Genomic DNA, 21153 nt, shown 5'->3' with positions numbered 1-21153 from the left:
CTACCTACAATAAGTATTCAAATTAAAATCGAAAAATAACGTAAAAACTTATACCAAAGGATACTAAAAATTAAATTATTAAATTTTATAAAAGGTTTACCGAGATTTTAAAATTTTGGTATTTTTTAAATTATTTTATATTTTGATTAAATTACATTTTTGTTTGGTTTAAAATGTGTACAATAAAATTCAAATAAAAAAATGTAGTCAAGAAAATTGGCAAATGATAAAGAATGAACTAATAATTACAAAATTTCATTTGACAGGGAATAATGATTTTTAGGGGATGAAAAATGAACTACATCACCTTTGTTGGCCGTTTAACTTGTAGGGCATCAGTTGCACCCCCGAAATTACGGGTATTATATCTGTCTTACCTATTTCTGCCGTGGATATTTGGATTATTTTCTTTGCGTTGTTACAGTGGAGACTTCTATTTGTAGCACTAAAATAACTTCCTATACGGACACCGTTACGTGTAAGAACTAAGAAGAAATGTCAACTTACTACTTAATAGGTCTAAGGGGTTGGCCCGCCAACTAATTCATAAATCAATAATAATGTGTTGCCAACTGTTATGAAAAATACAATGCTGCTCAGTTACCGGTAGCACAGCAGCTGGCCGATGATATACTGTAGGTTTGGAGGTGGTAGTAACGTTTAATACCACATACCATAAAACACAATCAGTGTGAACTGAACGCGGTAAGTATTTGCACTCTCCTTAAAAAACATGGCGTCCCTTTTGTGATTGGTGGAGCCGAGTGCTGGGCGGAGGGGCTAAATATGCCTGTAGAATTTAAGGCCAAAATCATACAGGGTAAGGGAACAAATCGACTTTACCACCCCAGACGCAAATTTCGTTTTTTTTTTTTTTAATCGATTTGTTATTCAATGCTGAAAACGATGGTAAGCGATGGAAACGCTTAGTTTTGAAGATACAGACGTTTAAAGATCGCCGAGATCGACATACGCGCATTCCCAGCGCCGCACGTTTACCCGCGGCCGCCAGGTACATCAATTTTAATTAAAAAAAACTCACAATTAAATAAAGCAACTCCCTACGCCTGCCAGCTCCGGAAGCCGACTCGATTCCTTTCGGGACTCTTTTCGAGAGCTCACGCCCCCAAACCCCCAGAGGGAAAAATAGCTCACCTAAAGGGAATAAAAAAAACTAACCTGAAACTGCCCTGGAAGCGGTCAGCGACCTAACGAGACAAAATCTAACCCAGTGTCCGGCGACCGCGGGTAGACGTGCGGCGCTGGGCGAGCGCGTATGTCGATCTTAAAACGTCTGTAACTTCAAAACTAAGCGTTTCCATCGCTTACCATCGTTTTCAGCATTGAAAAACAAATCGATTAAAAAAAAAAACGAAATTCGCGTCTGAGGTGTTAAGTTGATTTAAGCCCAATATGCTCTTAAAGTCATTTATTTTGTAATAAAATATTTTAGCATAATTTTAGTAATTTCATATTCATTAAAATATTTATAAAAAAACGTTGCCCCCTGTTAAATTATAGATTACGTTGTTTTTGAATGCACCTCCTGGTTTAATGACCATCTCATACGCAAACCAAATTAGAAGTAGCAAACCATTTTAGTTTTTTTTACAGCATCAATTATTTAATACTAAATAATAACTTTAAATACAAGTCTATTTAAAAAAATGTTTTATTTTATACATTTCATTTCACGTTTCTTTTTACTCTTGTGATGATTATCAATGTAAAATGGGTCATTAATACAATGTGTATTAAACTCAAAATACACTAAACTCATGGTAGCTAATGTGTCGAGGCTTAAGCGCATGAAACATATCAATATAGTTGCCTTATTATATATTTAATTCTTCTGTTCATATTTTAAATTGATTAGTATTATAATATGTAATGTTCATGATAACATGGTTTAACCAGGGATTAGTACAAAAACAAAATCGTAATATTATGTTAAGCAATGAAATATTTATTGAGATACTACTTACTAATTAGGATGATACATGTATGCAAGGGTAGTTAAATATATTATATAAGGGTATATATAACTATGACTGCATATGTAGTGCAATAAAAAAAAGGTTTTAAAATACATGTACTGCATAAATACTAAAATAATACAAATAGACATTCTCAAATCCAATGAAAAAAAGTCAATATAAAATACAGTATTAAATTTTTTTCTTGTTTTGTGTAGGCTAAATGTTCTGTAAATTTTTTTTCTTAAAGGGGCCTCTACACTATCAATTTCTATGTGAAAAATTACATTTTTTTAAAGATTTTTACAATATCATTAAAAATAAAAATTAAGAATGTACTTCAATTAATACTACAAGCAAATATTAAAACATCTGTATCAGTTTTCTATACTATTGTCGGATCACATATTTTAAATTACAATTTAAATTATAACGAGTTGTTATTTTTATAAAAAATAAGCGGGTGTAGAGGCCTCTCAACAAAATTTCTTATGTCAAATGGCATTAATACAATAAGTTTAAAAAACACACTCTTATAGACATTAAGAAATTAGGCACTATTTAACAGGCTAACAATAATTAAGTGCAGTTATTAGTTTACTATATATATAATAATAAAAAGTATGTATTAAATTTATTCAAAACGTTATAAAATAGATGAATGAAAATTAATTTTCTGAAAAATTAAAAAAAAAAATATATAAAGGATAATGAGATTTTACACAAAAAACATGGGTGTGTTTATAGTAAACGCACGATCCAATTTATTTTTGTCCTGTTCTTTGTCCAAGTGATTAAGATCAATTCTTTTACTGTAAATAAAAACAAAAATTGTGTTTAGTGCCAGACTTGACCATCGACTAAATATAACTTACTTTTCAATGTAAGCACGTGCTCTAAAAGCAGCTAAATGTGCATAGTATGTAGGCGCCGGATATGAAACAGAACGTGTACATCGAGCAAACATGAAACATAAGTAAAAAGTAAGTTGTTCCAATTGATCTTCAGTTAGCTTATTATCGTCCCACAACAGATGATATTTAGTTGGTCTTGATGTGCCCTTCAGTCAAAAATAAAAATACAATTAACAATCAACAATGATATAAAACAAGTATTTCGTAGTATAGTAATACGCATCGACATACTTGAATGCTTGCATGGCTGCATAAATAAAAATCAAGTTCTGTCGGATGTGTAATGTCTGTATCAACAATTGTCCCGGATGGAACATTTCCGAATTTTCCATCAAAATCTGCTGGGTGTTTTGGGAACATTCTGGTGTGATGCCGTTTTTGTACTACCACAAATGTAACAGCTGGAGTGTAATTAGGATTCAAACGTAAGCAAGCTCTACGTATAGCCATGAATTCATTTTCCAATAATTGCATAAACTGCCCTTCACTGACACCATCTCTAAAGAATAATATCTTTTTAGGTATAACTTTAGTGTGGTCTTTGAACTTTAATAACTGTTTGTGAACTATATCTTCTAGATCTTGAATTATTTCGACTTTAGGAGACTGTAAACGCCACTCCATATTATACTGAAATCCTTTGACATCATGACTTGCTGCTACCTAAAAATTTCAATACAACAGTACAGTACAGTATGTTGTATACTTATAATATATGATATAGGCGCACTAAACAAGATTTTAGTCGAGTTTTAAAAATAATTATTAGCAATTTATCAATGCCAAATATATTGAATATGTAACTCACAGCAGCAACTGAAGGTATAGCTGTCTGATCTGGTGACGGATGTGTAACATCAGCTCCAAAGATAATTGCACCTTCCATAATAGGCGGACTATACAAATATAACAAATAAACTTAATTATTAAGAAACCATTAAAATATATATACATATATACATAGTCAATTAATGATTTAGACTATTTAATATTAATAGTTAAGTTATTTATTTAAGAATCTTTAAAAATATTTATTTCTTTATAATAGTTTAATGAAATATTTAGAAAAATGTATTGATAATATCACAATACCGGGTGATTCTTTTGACGCCCTACATTAGTTTACCCTTAAAATTATTGTAATTTTAGACAATAATCAAATTTTTTTCTATTTAGTATTTGCTAAATCTCTATCAACTTATAAAACTTAAGTGGCAACGTATATATTTAATTAGCTTTTTAATCTAAGAATAATTTAATGAAAAATTTGACGGGTCGATAACCAGTTTTTAAACTTATTTAAGTTTAAATTTAGGATGGGAGGTGGAGTTTGGTTGAGAAATGCACAGATAAAAATAACTCAATTTTTTAATTTTAATAACTTAAAAACTATTTGCAAAACTAGTTATCGACTAGTCAAGTTTTTCAGCTAATTATTTTTAATTTAAAAAGTTAATAAAATAAATATGTTACCATTTATGTTTCAAAAGTTATAAAGCTCTAGAAAATACTAAAGATAAAAATTTGAATATTGTCTTACATAGTAATATAGCATAAACAAATATGTTTTCAAAATGAAACACTACAAAATTGCAATTATTTTAAGAGCAAGCTAGAGTAGTTGGTTAAAAAAATCACCCAATATATATGCAATAAAAATTATTCATTTTAATTTAATACATAATATAGATAATATAGTGATAGTTTAAATTGATAATAATACAAAAAATGCTTGAAAAAATGTACTCCATAAATATTATAGTGAAATGTTGATAGCATTGAACACTCCTACTATTTAGTATTTATTTTAATAGTTACATAAATAATAACTGCAATACAAAATTATAATTTATCCGGTTTATCTTAAGCTGACACCACACGTGACAACAAATCTAGGGTTAAAAACACTATGCGATCAGTGTTAACGTAAATTGTGTTTATTTTCATATTTTTACTATTTTTTTAAATTGAACTACAGGGTCCAGAAGAATGATAATATGTTTCCAAAACATCAATTACATAATGCTATTTTGTTATTACTTCCTGTGAGGGTTCCTCAAAGGAAAAGCTTTTATTTTTGAATCTCAAGTCAATTTAACAAAATGACATTAAGTAATTCGATCTTCGGGAAGAAGTTAAATTTAAAAAATATTTAGTGATTTATTAATTTTTTAAAAACGTAATACCTTTTTAGTGGGGCTGTATAAAAATAATAATGATTAATCGAGCTCAAAATAAACTGGATAGGTTATAATAGTACAGGGTCAGGCAGAAATCAGGACACGAAAGTTAAGTTTAATAAAAGTAATACAAAATTACTCGTATTCAATATTTTTTATATTTAATATACTCCATGGGATGTGCAAATTATGTGTGATAAATCACTTCTGTTATCACTTATCTTATGTTTATCACACATAAATTGCAAATCCTATGTAATATATTAAATACTAAAAATATTGAATTCGAGTAAGTTTTTGTGTTTTTATTGAACTTTACTTTCGTGTCCTGACTTCTGCCGGACCCTGTACTGATGAGTATAAATTATATTATAACTAATAAGTGTTACCAGCTTTTGAGTGCCAAAATATGGTTTACACCATTTAATTTGGAATTAATCTTTAACAATATATTTCCCGCTGTAGCTGAGTTCATTTTGAACATAGTCTTAGATTTTATACATTGTGTAAGGACTCCGACTTGTAGTTCTGACGATTGCTTTACAGTAGCTAAAATATGTTATTACATTATTAAATAAATACTTATCAATTAAATTCACATTTGAATATAATATAATACATTATGTTGCATATAAAACATATCAATAGATCATTAATTTTAAGGCATACCATAAACTCCAGGAGGAAAATCTGGAATAATAACCACTATTAAATCCATATTGTGTTTTTGTTTGTTAAAAAAGAATGTAACTTCTCTTTCAATATCATTAACACGCCAATGTCGTTGAATGGTTACGTTAAATACTGGCGCCATTCGATTTATGTTGACATTTAATTCTCGACCAGACTGCATCAAACATCTCTCAAAGTCCCTAAAATATATAATAAAGGTGTTAAAAAATATATTTGTGTAATATGCAGTTATATTGATATTTTACTGTATTTTGTCCATTCTTGTACGTGAATCTAAGTTAAGAACAACCCATCTGTTAAGAGTTACGGATTCGCGAAAACGATCTGCTCTCCATACACCACCACGTGGTTTAATTTCCTTTAATTGAGAAAAATACAAATATTACTATTTACAAAATTAGTAAAAATTATTTTAATTATTAAATAATGTGTATAGTGCTGAGGTAAAGGCGTCAGATTTGGTACCTACTAGACATGACAGGTTTAATTCCTACAACACTGCGAAAATGACATTAATCAATGTCGAATAAGCCATGATTTATTGTAGTGTGTTAGAAGTTTCAAAAAAGTAATTATAGTTATCATATATTTTTTATTAGTATTATTATAATTATATATTTTATAATGGTATATGTGTGTGTGTGGAACCACCAGAGCGAGCCACTAGTGTGTCATGAGACAGTGGCGCACTATAGGAAGACATGTAGGTTTGTACCCCTTTGGGTGTTGCCCTTTAGAATTTAGTGTGTATTGTGACCCCGCGACAGTAGACGTGTGTTCGATGTGTTGTAATATTTGTATAAATAAATGCTTTGAGTTATTAAATTATACATAAGAATCTGATTCCACATTTTTGGGGGCCTGTCCCGGATTTGCTTTATTTTGTGTAGTTTAATATTGTGGTTTGAATGACACGTTTTTCACGTGGTTAGGGAGCCGTAAGAAATGTAAAACGTTGTTGGTGTGACGAAATGTGGTTACCCGGATATTGCGTTGTGTTATCAGCCAATATTGTATAGTTTATTAGGTAATGGCGCTGAAAAAGAAGCAGTCCAGTCCTAATAATTGAGTAAGCGACTAGCATTAGTGCGGCCAAAGTGGTGGTGTTAAATTTTCCAACGTCGAAGACTCGAAACCGCCATAGCGGGAATGATAGCTGCAACATCGACAAGTGGATTGAGGGCACAAGGACATGGCAAAGTTGTGTTCATGGTTTGAGCTCAATATGTGTATACACTGTAAACGGTTGTTCCAGGGCACGCCCTAGATTTTATCCATTCCAAGAGTGATGTATGTTTGTGGTCTACGTTACGACAGTTGGCTTCCCTTCATAAGTCTTGCGATGTAACGATCTTGTGGTAGGTGTATAAGATGCAAAAAATAGCAAAGCAAGGCAGCATTAAAGACGATTCGGTGATCGATTACATGATTTGTGGTATACTAGATGACAGTTCAGACAAAATTATTCCGTACGGTGCAGTCAATATTGGTGATTTCAAGGTGAAGATTAAATTGCACAAGTGAACTAAAGGAAGGTCACGAGTTGATTCGAGAGAACTGAAATCAGTTAGTCAGTTGATATGGTAGCAGCTAGGTGTTTCATTGTGGTCATTCAGACATCAGTAGTCCGCTGAGTGCTCAGACGTCAACAAGGGACCAATGTGTTTTTCCTATTGCTTCTTTGGATATAAATCGCTTGAGATAAAAAGGAAAAAGCACTATATGAGATGGCCAATGTTTATCAAGTAAACTACTCGGAGAATGATGATAAGATAGTTAAACCCTTGTTGATTTTAGGGTGTGAACGTTGGCTTTCACTGATACTGGGTGCAACATTGATATTTGCCAGCAATTCTTTTGGTTGAAGTTAAGCAAATTTCTATACAGAGAGAAAATGTAATGTAAAGCTTCTTGTCGATGAACATACGTATCCAATAACTTTACAGGGTGATCATTTTATTGTGAACCACTCAACAACTCATTAGGTTTAAATTTTTTTTTGTCATAATACATACAATGTATATATACAATTTAATCTTGATTTTCACAATTTTTTTTGTTTTTCACCCCCTCTCAACTTTTTTGAAAGCAACTTTTGAAACTTAAATGATAATGCATACATACCATTAACTTTTTTAATTGAGAATAATGTAATATAAATATTGACTGGTCAATAACCAGTTTTGGATAACTATTTTTAAAGTTATAAGAGTTTAAAAGTTAGGATGGGGGGAGGGGAAGTGCGTGTAAATAAAAATAATACTACACTCCACTTTTCCTCTTGCCCTAAACTTGAAACTTCAAAAATAACTATCTAAATTTACATACTGTATCAACCGACTTATCTTTGTCATACTATATTAACCGACTTTTTTTTAATCAGATTTGTTGCTGGCATAGTTGTTTATATTATTGTACTTGTTAGTGTTGTTTTAGTAAGTTTCGCCACTATAACTTGTTAAAGAGGACCATACCATTATGAAGTTATAAGGAAAGGAGTCAGCCAAGCACTCATCATAACTTCAACTGGTCTCATGAAGCTTTGGTGTCCAAACAACAACAGTGATGAAAAATTATCAGAATCTAAGGCGGATGCTATTCAGAGCAGGGAGTATGTGGGGAACCACCAAAGCAATTCACCACTGTGCTATGTGTCAGTGGCGCACTATGGGAAGACCTGTACCCGTTAGTGTGACGCTGTGACGGTAGATGTGTATTTTCGATGTGTTGTAATAAAAGTTAGTGTTGTTTTAGTATTTGTTAATATCTGTTGTAATCTTTGTATAAATTACCGATTTGTGTTATTAAATTAAATTAAATTATCTGATCCTACATATGTATACCTTTTGAGCATGGTATGACAGAGTTGGTTGATCTAACACTCTAGCTGGGACAGTAGCAAATTTTTCTTGGATTTCAATACCAAATTCTTTCAACACAGGATCTTGATTATATTTAATATCTCTTATGGAATTCTCAATATTAGAACGGCGATCTGTTGGTGGACGTGCTGCATTTCTGACCATATTTGCTGTTTGATTTTCAGTTAATTTTTTCATACGAATCTGTCCTTTTTGAACAGTACATAACTGAAATATGAAATATATTAGTATTGTTTAAGGGTTATAATATGGTGATTCATTAAATTATTATTTATTATATAATACGTTTTGAATAAAAACAAATGTTTTTGCGAGGATAAAAAAAATACAAATAGTTCTAGCTTTTAAAACTATTAGAAAAAAACTTTTTCAGAGTCTTCTGAAATAATGTCTTTGCTCTTCTATACTTTTTAATAATAAAGAACTAAGGTTTCTTTCAATAACTTAAAAAAAAAAATTATTGCCAAAGCAAACAATTTTTTTTCCTGGTAAATAAGTAGGAATACGACCAACTGTTTGGGTTCTGTTACTTAGGCGATTAGATACCGATTATCCCTGTCTCTGCCTATCTCACGGGTAATATAGGAATTAATATTTATTTATTTTCACATTTGATCTCCTGACACAATAAGAAATCTATAAAAATAGATAAAATTTGTCATAAAATTTACTGAAATCAATTTTCATAATTTAAAAAAAAATTGATTGTAACACATTTGAAATCTGAATTTCAAATTTACAAACAAATTTAAAAAAACACTAAAATTGAAATTTTTTTTTTTTAAAACTGACATCTAAATGTTTTTAGATTCCTTATTGCAGCCACACATACTATATGCGGGTTCATCATTTTCTGAGCCTCATCCCGGAGCATGCGCACTGCATCGTTCGTCAACTTCCCTTTCTGGAAGCTGAACTGCCAGTTAGAGAGTCCACCTCTCTTGTCGAGGTGTTTCTCTAATCGGCGAACTAGCAAGAGCTTCATCAACTTCCAAATATTGTTCAAGAGGCACAAAGGACGATACAACGATGACTCGTCAACTGGCTTTTGGCCCTTACGGAGCAGCACCAATTAGGCTTACTTCCAACGTACAGGAAAGCTGCCCGCTTTGAAACAGGCATTGAGCATTGTAAAAACATATTAAGTAGTTTTACAAACAGAAATATTCAGTACCCAATGACTTTAAAAGCAATACTATAAATTGAATAGACCATTATTAATACAATTAATCAAATATAAATTCTTACTTCAATAGGGATAGCTGTTTTCTTAGTTGGATTACCAACATGCAAACATGGTAGATTTGGAAATTGGATAGTATAATTACGAGCATTTTTATAGTACTGAACAACATTCATTTTTTGTTTTTTTCCATTAGGATCTTCTATTTCAAAGCTGTATAAAATAAAAATTTAAATAAGTAATGAAGGAGAGCTTTAACAGACTATTAGGTGTCATTGGTGTATTCTTGATAGACGAAATTACTTAATGTCAAAACTTACAAAAATTTTGTTGCAGATTCAAATAAATTATTCACTCTATAAGTTCGCCGTGTATTTAGTTGATTCGGAATTTGAAAATCTACTTTTAATCCTTTCACATATGAAGTTAAATTACTAAGACTTTTATTATCCATTTCGCTGTTAAGATTTAATTGTAAATCTTTGTATATATAATCAGTTAGCTTTTGATTTTTTGGAAATCCTTTGTGAGCCACTAAAAAACCAAGTATATATTAACATAAAAAAAAAATAGCACAGTTTTTTCATTACTATATGAAGTGTTAGTAAATACTACAATTTTAATTATTGGCGTTAGTTATTTACATCAGTACTTTCACTGGAAAAATAATTATGTTTTGTTTGTATGTATTACTTTTATCCTTTTTATATTATTACAGTTTATTATTAAATTAAGGTTTAAGGTACAGTTAATGCATTTATATTTGATACAAATTAACCAAGCGACATCACTACTTATTAGTACTGTTGTAAACTATACAACGTGTGTGGTTTTGTAAATAACGCGCCCGCTGGAAGACTAACTGTCGTTTGTGTATTCCAACACGAATATCATAGTTAAATAATTAAATACACATACCATCAATATTCAGATAAGGCTTCCAGCCTATAACTGGACTTTGAAAAAACCCTTTCCACATTTCCATACCCTCTCCTAGATCAACCGGTATATTGCGTGGGATTGGAAAAAAGGATCTTCCGGAATTGACAAATCTATTCAATACAATAAACAATGATAGTAACTTGTATAACTACAATCTTTTTAGTAAAACATCAGAAAAATTACCTCAAAGAAAATGGTCGATTTTTTAATACGATATCCAATGCTTGATAAGCTTCTTGGGGAGGGTTGTTGGATGAACCATTTGATAAATACTCCTTAATTTTTTTCATAAGTATAGTATTTACATGTTTGGTCTGAATGTTAAATTCAAGGGTTTTATTACTTTCTTCGCTTGTAACTGTTACTATATCACATTTCTAAAAAAAATATATATTATTTATAGTGTTTAATAAATAATAACAATGAACAATAGTAATTCACAAGCTACAATAAATTAAAAATAATAGACATTTACGTTTTTTAGTTCTTTGATAGAATACATGTTTTTACGTCCATCAAAAGCAATAAGATCATTTGGATAATGCCTACGGTTGAATTCTTCTAAAGCAGTCCTTTAAAACAACAATTATATTTATTAGTACACGAAAGTATTTTAGTACTTTTATATACCTTAATAGTTTTTTTGGAACATCCGGAGAAAATGCTACATCAAAATGATAAACTGTTTTTTCAAACAATTTATCTAAATTTAATGGTAGATGATTAACTTCAAGTTCTGTAGCACGACCTAATTTACCTCCCTGCCTTGGATTTTTTCTTTTCGGTATGGCTAACTGGTTTTGGAAACTTTGTAAAGTCTGATTTAATTGGGCAGGTGGTTGAACTAAAAAAATGTTTATCAATTTACTTAAACAGATCAAGTTAAACAATAATTTGCATAAAGTATTGTTTTCTTAGGTGCCTTCTTATTTTTAAATATAGCATAGTAAATAATTTTGAAACAAAATATAAGAAATAACGTTTATTACCTAAAGGTTGTTGAGCAGTCGCTTTTAAACCTAAAACAATAGAAATTTAATTATAGTTTACAAAAATCGCAATTATTAATAATAAACTCAAAGTTAACTAAAATTTTTAAAGGTCTATTAGGCTGAAAAAGTTTGGTTATGAAAATGTTTTTTAAATACATTAATTTTATGCTTTTAAGGTATAAACAAAATATAAGGGAAGACAATTGGTAGAGTGGTTAAAGGGGCAGTGTTTATACAGTGTTTGTACCTGTACACTGTAGATTTTTTTTGTAGAGTAACTCTAGCTAGAGCGCTCTACGTTTAGTCTAGGTAGTGTACACAACACCTAGAGCACTCTAGCAGTTGCCTCTCTAAACTCTAGCTAGACCAACAAATTTTAGATATAGTAAACAACAATTGATAGTGTACACGGAGATAAGACGCTCTAGCTAGAGTAGTCTAGGTCTATTCAACATGCTAAATAGAGTAAATAGAGCGCAGGCAAATATCAACAATTTACCTGTACATGTACAGTTGTTTTTTCGATATTGTTTATATTAGTTTATAAGTGTATAAGTTTTATTGTAATTTTTATTATAAGTAATAACCGCAAGGGAATCTTAATGACACGGGCACGACAACCCCGTGGACCCTAGTCGTGGAGTGGGAGCAGGAATGCATACCACACCTATGAGCCTACCTTTACTTTAATTAGTTGAGGTAGGTGGGTATGGGCACACCCGCTTGCGAACAGCAAATCGGCCTCCTCCTAATCCCCAGTACCAAGCTAGGGGACTTACTTGGCATCAGGAGGTAAAGTCGGATGTCTATTGGGAACCTACATGGCACCAGGCGCACCATGTAGTATACAGCCTTGCCGCAACATCGGGCTCTGTTGCGGTCGACCTTTATATCCTGTCTTCTCGTGGGAACCATATGGAAACCAAGAAAATCAACGATAAAATACAGGACGAGACTGAAACGAGCAGGGATCTAGAAATAGAAAACCTATCGGATCAGGATCGTGAGATAGCCCAACTTCGTAGAGCAGTGGCTAGACTGGAGTCTCTCAACGCGCAGAAGGACGGGTCCGAGAAATCGGAACCTCTGGAAGGCAAGAGAACTGAGGCATCGGACCAGGAGTCTGAAGACCGACTGGAAGATGTCGCCGACAAGATAGGTGGTCTCCGAATCAAGCCGAAAAAGCTTAGCGGAGCTTAGAAAAGGAAAAATAAGAGGGCGAAGGCCATGGAAAACCTTAACAAGGAGACAGTCCCAGGAACTTCAGGCACGGTAGTGACAGAGGGTACGAAAACTGCCAAACCTAAGGTGGAAGACCGTGGACCGCCGAAAAAAGTCAAACGTCACGAACCGACATACAGGGACGCAGTGGCCAATGACAAAAAAGTAGCTCTGGTACTAAAGGGCTATCCTGGAAATGGACTGACAAGTGAACAAGGGCAACAGATAAAAACCTGTGTCGCCGACCTAATATTGATGGACCTAGAGGGGACAACAATACCAAGGTTCGAAGGCACAAGGCTAATTGATGGAGCCCTGATTATCAGTGCAGCGGACAGCGAGACAGTAAAATGGCTCACTGAAAACGTCAATAAAATCAAACTGTGGGAGGGCGCCGAGATCCAACTGATGGAATCAGCTGCCTTACCACGTCTGATTAAAATGGTGACATTTGTACCGGGGCCGGTCAAAGAGGCCAAACACGTGTTGGACATCTTGGCCAAACAAAACCCGGGACTTCAGACCACCAAATGGAGGATCTATCACAAGTCTGAAGCAAGCCCCAAAGGCCAAACTTTGATTCTGGGCATAGATGAAAAGAGCATCGACATTCTGAAGGCAACAAAGAACTGTCCATACTACGGCATGGGCAGGATCACCTTCAGAATCTATGAAACAGCCCAAGCAAAAGATGAAGCCGGGAAGGTTAAGAACCATCCACCCAAATCATCAGGGAAAAGGAAGGCCGAAGAATCACCGCTGTCATCAGAGGCAAAGGACAAGTTCGGGAAAAAGCGGGCAAATTATACTCCATATGCGAAGCAGAAAGGAGGAAATTTGACCGGAGAAGGGAAAAAAGGACCAGGAAAACCATCTACCCCATCAACGGTTGAACCCAACGTAGATCCATCCATGGACCGCACAAGGAACATAGATGGAAACGCTAGGGCGCAGACACCAACAGGGGATGGAGGATAACTGGGACTGATTCCCGGCAGGTATGCGTAATATAAAGTCTATTACAAATGATTTGTAAACAAGATCTGTACAAACTACATTTCACGCAAATTAATTTGCATCACAGTAAAGGAGCCACAGACGTTCTGTTGCGGCTACTAACTGAGAGGCATACAACACCTTTACAAATAGCACTTGTTCAGGAACCATGGATAAATGGGAACCAGATAAAAGGGCTAAAGAAAAAGGGTCTAAAACTGTTTTACAAAAACAGTGAAAGACCAAGGTCGTGTATCTTGGTAAATGATAAACTTAATTCTAGCTTGTTACTTAATTGGTCTGGTGCTGACTTGACAGCAATTATGCTAACGCTAGATAATGGTGAGAGAGTAGTTGTAGCTTCAGGGTATCTATCATACGAGTCTACGAACCCAAGCAGAGACCTAACAAAGCTTATAAACTACTGCAAACAAGAGAAGTTAGAACTCATTTTGGGTATGGATGCTAATGCTCACCATATTGTATGGGGAAGTAGTGACACCAACCAAAGAGGAGGTAAACTAATGGACTTCTTAATTACAACAAACCTAAGTATACTGAATAAAGGGAGTGAACCTACTTTTATAACCAGGAACAGGAAAGAAGTCATAGATATCACTGTATGTTCAAAAGGGTTAGTTCAGAGAATAGAGGAATGGAGGGTCTCCTCTGAACCTTCTCTGTCTGATCACAGACACATACATCTAGCTCTGAGAGTGGGCAAAGCCAGAACGGAGTTCTATAGAAACCCTAAGCGAACTAACTGGAACGACTACAGAGATGCCTTAACACGCAATCTGGAAAGTTCACAGTATAGATTTGGATCACAGCAGGCTATCGAACAGACTGTAAAAAGCTTCCAGGCAAGTATTGAGTCTGCATATGAGGAAAGTTGTCCCTTAATAGAGAAAAAGGGTCTAGGACAAGGTGTCGCATGGTGGAGTGCGCATTTGTCCAAGTTAAGGAAGAGTACACATAGACTCTTGAATAAAGCTATTAAATCAGATCTGGAACGGAATTGGGAAGTATATAGAACGGCCCAAAGAGAGTACAAATCTGAAATAAAAAGGTCAAAAAGGGAGAGCTGGAGGAAATTCTGTGGGAATGTCCACAAACTTCCCACGGCAACAAGACTCCTTCGTGCACTAAGGAATGGACCAAGCAGGGTAGTTGAAGGAATTCTACTTAACAACGGTGAATACTCCAGGAGTGATGATGAAACATTATCTCACCTTATGAGTACACACTTTCCGGGTTCAACTGAAGACACTGAAGTAATTGAACAGGTGGCATCGAGGAACTCTGTTTCTCGGGCCGACTGGCAATTATCCAGGAAAGTAGTTACACCGGGAGGTATCAGATGGGCTATTAAGACCTTTGGAAGGTATAAATCTGCAGGTAGTGACGGAATATTCCCAGCTCTCCTACAGGAGGGACTAGACATAATAGTTCCACACTTATGCAGAATTTATAGAGCATGCCTAGTATTTGGATATCAACCGGAGAGCTGGAGGATGGTTAGGGTGGTATTCATACCGAAACCAAACCGCGTTAATTATTATGAAGCGAAAGCGTTCCAACCAATAAGTTTTACATCATTCTTATTAAAGACTATAGAAAAACTTATTGATAGGTATATTAAAAAGGGGCCACTGAAAATATACCCCCTACACAGGAATCAACATGCATACCAAACAGGCAAATCAACTGATACAGCTCTACACAATCTAACAACGAAGATTGGAAGAGCTGTAGAAAGTAAAATGTATTCCATGGGCATGTTTCTAGACATTGAAGGGGCATTTGATAATACACCCTTCGATGCAATGTGTAGATCGGCACTAGACCATGGGGTTGAAACACTCATTAACAAGTGGATGAAGACCATTCTAACAGACCGATTAATTAAAGGACAACTGAACAGCTCAAAAGCAGTGAGGAGAGTGAGACGTGGGTGTCCACAGGGAGGAGTCCTTTCTCCTTTGCTATGGTGCCTAGTTTTGGATTCCCTCATAAGTGAGCTGAACGGGAAATGGTATGCTCAAGCTTATGCGGATGACTTGGCTATAGTGGTGGCGGGCAAATTTCCAGACACCATTATGGACCTATCTCAACAAGCTTTAAACACGGTGCACAAGTGATGCAGCAAATATGGCTTAGCTATAAATCCAAGTAAAGCTGAGATAGTCATGTTCACAAGAAAAAGATTGGGAGTTGATAATACCAAAACTCTTTTACTTAGTGGACAAGAAATAAGTTTCAAACCAGAAGTTAAATACCTAGGTGTAATCCTGGACAAAAAACTAAGCTGGCGAGCTCAAGTTCAAGATAGGGTCAAAAGAGCAATGGTCACATTGTGGACATGCAGTAGGACCCTTGGAAGAACTTGGGGATTAAAACCAATAGTAATGTACTGGCTATACACGTCAGTAATAAAACCTATGGTGATGTATGAAGCCTTGGTCTGGTGGCCTAGAACAAAACTAGTAACAGCCAGGAAGGAACTCAGTAGCATACAGAGGATGGCCTGCTTAGCTATCACTGGAGCGATGAGAACAGCACCAACAGTTGCGCTAGAGGCGTTACTGGGCCTACCTCCACTTCACTTGGAGATTAAGGCTCACGCCAAAGGCACTGCATTAAGACTACATAATTCAGGAGACTGGATGAAAAGTAGTGAACTAGTTGAGCATGGGAAAATACTAGAAGGTAAAAGTCGAGAATTAATGGCCTACCCTTTGGACCGTATCAAACCAATCACATTTGACAGCAGTCTATATAAGGTTGAAATATCCCTGAGGAAAGACTGGGACATAAACCACCTGACACAGAGTGGAGGGTTTGTAGTGTATACAGACGGATCCAAAATGTCGGGTAAAGTAGGTGCTGGTGTATGGGGCAAGAAACCACACATTAGTATCAGCATACCACTAGGTACAACACCTACTGTCTTCCAGGCAGAAGTGATGGCGATCCTAATATGTACTCAAAACCTGGCAGTATATAAGAGGAGAAACATTACTATTCTTAGTGATAGTCAAGCAGCTTTGAAGGCACTGATCAAAACTCAAGTAACTTCAAAATTGGTCCTAGAATGCCGTACAGCTCTGGAATCATTGGCTAGGAACAACAGGGTAAAATTAGCTTGGGTACCAGGACACTATGGTGTACTGGGGAATGAACAAGCTGACTTCCTAGCTAGGAAAGGAGCCGAATCACCCTACATTGGTCCCGAACCAGCGGTAGGATTATCAGAGCAAACACTGAGAGCAATACCGAAAAACTGGAGTAGGGAAGAACATAGGAAAATATGGAGATACCTAGTAGTACCTAGGCAATCAAAGTTGTTCATCAAGCTTCCTGGTACGTTACTAAAGGATCTTAAACATATGAACAGAAACCAAATGAGCATGCTAGTTGGACTATTAACAGGCCACGGGCATCTACACACCATGGGGATAACAGAATCACCAGTGTGTAAGAAATGTGGAGAAGAGGAGGAGACGTCATACCACATCATGTGTGAATGTAACTCCCTTGCTACCCTAAGGCAAAGTATCTTTGGTAGACATTTTCCTGGACAGGATGAAATCAAGGATACTGGGATTAAAGAGTTACTGAGATTTATAAAGGAATCAGGACTATTCAACTTAGAAGGTTATTAACTAAGCAGGACATGGGTATGACAAACTATGTGAAACAGGACTTCGGTGAGAGGGTGTGCACAATGGACCTGTAGGTTTGAGTGCATGGGCCCATTCTGGGCCCACCCGTTAACCAGCTAAAACTAAAACTATTTTAAGTAATTGTTTCAAGTTATATTGTTTAATGTTTTCTTTTGAATGTACGATGAGTGATTTTGTGTGGGACAGAAAACATAACAATAGAACTCATTGAATCGTTTCCTGGACTTTGGAATTGTTGAAAGAATACAGAGATAGATAATTAAAGACCAAATGAAAGTTTTACAATCTGCGGTGCAATTTCTCACCCACGACTCTTCATTCTTTTATTTTTTTTAAATTAAATTATACGCTACGACTGCAGCTGCAAAATGTTTTCAGTCCGACATTTTTCGTACTAAGTATTGTCATTAACTACGCTATAAATGCTCTCGACAGAAATATCATGTACAAATGTACACAGGTCATAGACTAATCTAGGTAGATTAGCTCTACCTAGATTAGTCTATGACTAATTATGACTAACTATTAGTCTCTAGAGATTGCTCTATCTAGAGCAAATTTCTTTATAGTGTACATATACAGCTAGAGCAGTCTAACTAGACTAAGTCTACTCTAGCTAGATTATACTCTACAGTGTACAGGTACATTAAAAGTTTTAAGAAATTATCAATCAAAATTTGTACTTCTTTATTAACAAAATATACTAACTTTTACTTGGTTTTGCAGTTTTTTTCTGTGATTGTTTTTGTTGACCTGGCTGTTGTGGATGTGCGGATCGGTCAGAACTACCTTGCTTTGACTGAGAAGATACTAGAGGAAAATCTTGTGGTTTTAGAGGATGTTGCTGCTGCTGCTTTTGTTGTTGCTGTGGATATTGCCTAGACTGTTGTTGTTCAAGAGGTTGTTGTTGAGGATTTTGTCCTTGTGTTTTACTACCACCATCACTTTGTTTACCACCTTGATTAAAATGTATAGATTTTTAAAATTAAAATTTAATATTGTTGTAATATTTAACCATTACATTTTAATTTCAACAATGTTTATGTAAGTTTATTTTATTGGATTTTTTTATTTTTAAGAACAGTAATAGCTACTAGTTTTACTAGAGTGTCATAGACAATTTTCAAACAAGCAAGTATAATTTTCCTACAATTATATTTACATTAAAAAAAAAAACAAAAAAAAAAAGAGAGGAAAGTAGATAGATAGAAAGTGTCATATATAATTGATATGTTTGGGTATATTTTAGATTTCGTCGAATAATCCAGTATTTTATTTAAAAAATTGAATCATTTTGTAGCTAGACTTTATGTCCAGTGCAAAGAATTGAGCTACTAAGATAGTTTGATAGTTGTGTAACTTATATTGTTACTCTTCATCAACTCTAAATTCAGTAAGTGTTTGATATTAATTATTGTCCCAAATTTAGTTATTTTTTCATTAAAATAACTATGGTAAATACTTTTATAGCCTAAACTTGAGTATAACTTCATGTTTTCTATTTCGTATTTGGGAGTTTGGTACATACGTTAATAGTTTGCATTACCTTTCAGTGTTTACTCAAGCTTGGTAGACAGTTATATAAAATTAAAAAATAGGATTAGTCAAGAAACTACAATAACTGCAATTTTTTAAGAAAAAGTTTACTTTACCAAGGAATTTATCCTTTATTAGCGATTTCTATTATGCCAAATAATAGGGTTTTAACGACAATTTTCTAATCTTATTTCAGAGCTACATGAGCTTCACTAGTTTAAAAAGTATTATAGATACTTGATAATTGGCAATGAGTTCAATAAAATAAATAATAAAATAGTGATAATACTGATATATTAATAAAAATAACATGCTTATTAATAATTTCTGAAATTAAACAAATATCAGTAAGTGTATCATCAAATAAATAAATAATATTAACCACAAATTATTAATAAAGAGAGCTCCCAGTAGTAAAAAAAACATTTTAATTCGGGCATGGGGTGGTATAGTCGACTGTTACGAACCCACCCTTATCAGGGCTAACAAATACATTTAGATAAATATATATTACATTGTACAATTTGTATGTTTAACTATTAACTAAAATATGAGTATGTAACCCGTGTCGATTTCACATCGAAACCAAAAGGTCATAATAACACTATTGCAAAAGCAGACGACTTGTAATTCTGTTCACAGTTGACCTCAGCAACGAGGCCAACCCCTAAGAGAAACGTTACGTTTTGGCAACTACCGTGCGAATCTCACCTCGACACGCTAGTCAATTATGGCTATGCGAAAGCCGAACTCTGCGCCGCCACTTGCTCCTCACCTTTGGCGTAAGTGGATGTCATGGACGAACGAGGCCATACACGCGCGGACTTTCATAATTGCGAGGGTTCACACGCCCATTCAGCGAGCGGACCAGTATAAAAGGGAGAACTCCAGCCATAGCAGATTAGATGATTCCTGACACTGACAACGTAAACTCACTTGCAATCATCACCCATGAGCATTTTGAGCATATTTTGTTAACTCTGGCGTTGTACTTATCTTTACTTATACCATATTAAAAATCATTGTGTTCTTAGTTAAAGTTATTTCATTTAAACACTTAAAAAACCTATCTCCACGATTGTAAAGGGACACCTACAGCCTACAATCCAACACACAGGGCTGCAGGGTGTTACACGATTTGGTCATCAATAACTGTTGTTTTTACTACTAGTGTCATGTTACTGTTTTGGTGGGCATTATACTAAATTACCAAAACTTGCCAAATTACTCTCTATATCTAAAGTATTGAAGTATAGTTGTAACTCGACTACAAGCCATAATATTAACCTAAGTAAAGATTTATTAAAAACAATTACTTTTCGATTTCCTTTTTCCGCTTCCTTTTAAACCTGTGAAAAACAACAATAATAAGATTTCAGTCTGAATTCGGAATTATAATAGTTTAATAGAAATATTTACCTCCTACGTCGGCTTCGGGATTTGGATCCATTATAATGTTGTTAATTATTTATTAAATGAATAACTTAAATTAGTTAAACACTTAATAAAATGTCGTAGTTTAATTTATATAAAGTACAAATTACAAGAATGTTCGAGAAAAAACACCAAATGAAACTTTAGACATAGATATTAGATAACACTACTAACAATAAACAATTGTTGTCATTGTCATTCGCCTTAACAGCTTGAAAATGACGTGGAATTGTGGAAACTGGAATTTGCCATCTTATTTAATGATAGTAGGACGTACCAACCTTGATAAAAATATTCCCGGAGAATTGATAAAATTATAATACTATATGGATTTCTTAAATTAATAATTTGTTTTCCAAATAAATAACTATTAAATTATATCAAAAAATAGTAATTGGGATTTTGTTAACATAAAAAACGCACAACTTTTCAACACTAATTCGGCGTTTACACCTCATACGGAGACGGAGCATCCATTCAAAATGTGCATGTCCGGAGGGAAATGCGGTAACGGCTAT

The 21153-nt window shown here is 34.2% G+C and overlaps 1 protein-coding gene across 1 annotated transcript; it reads right to left on the bottom strand.

The window, feature by feature from the left end:
- Positions 1-1996: 1996 nt before the first annotated feature.
- LOC126844893 (protein argonaute-2-like) lies at positions 1997-20830 on the bottom strand. The gene is made up of 18 exons (XM_050583362.1): positions 20621-20830; positions 20518-20550; positions 18374-18622; positions 11760-11789; positions 11401-11614; positions 11246-11342; positions 10954-11147; positions 10747-10880; positions 10149-10362; positions 9894-10041; positions 8607-8852; positions 6009-6121; positions 5740-5942; positions 5460-5619; positions 3699-3786; positions 3122-3553; positions 2852-3036; positions 1997-2788 (listed from the first exon to the last, which is right to left on the bottom strand). Exons 1-18 carry the CDS (start codon positions 20649-20651, stop codon positions 2695-2697), a joined length of 2865 nt encoding a protein of 954 aa, XP_050439319.1. The 5' UTR covers positions 20652-20830; the 3' UTR covers positions 1997-2694.
- Positions 20831-21153: the final 323 nt, after the last annotated feature.

This window comes from Adelges cooleyi, unplaced genomic scaffold (assembly GCF_023614345.1).
Source record: "Adelges cooleyi isolate 19-005CV unplaced genomic scaffold, UGA_ACOO_1.1 ACOO_flye_CR_arks_rails_tigmint_CR_PRNA_651, whole genome shotgun sequence".
In the NCBI taxonomy this organism is placed as follows: domain Eukaryota; kingdom Metazoa; phylum Arthropoda; class Insecta; order Hemiptera; family Adelgidae; genus Adelges; species Adelges cooleyi.
Note: the sequence above shows the minus strand (reverse complement) of the source record. Positions and strands in the feature narration are given on the sequence as shown.

What these genes read in the sequence shown, in the direction of transcription:
- LOC126844893 (XM_050583362.1), bottom strand. Translation starts at nt 20,651, where the DNA reads ATGGATCCAAATCCCGAAGCCGACGTAGGAG. An exon ending in GAATCTGCAACAAAATTTTT is followed by an intron (nt 10,042 to 10,148) that starts GTAAGTTTTGAC and finishes TATTTTATACAG; the next exon opens with CTTTGAAATAGAAGATCCTA. An exon ending in ACAAGAATGGACAAAATACA is followed by an intron (nt 5,943 to 6,008) that starts GTAAAATATCAA and finishes TATATATTTTAG; the next exon opens with GGACTTTGAGAGATGTTTGA.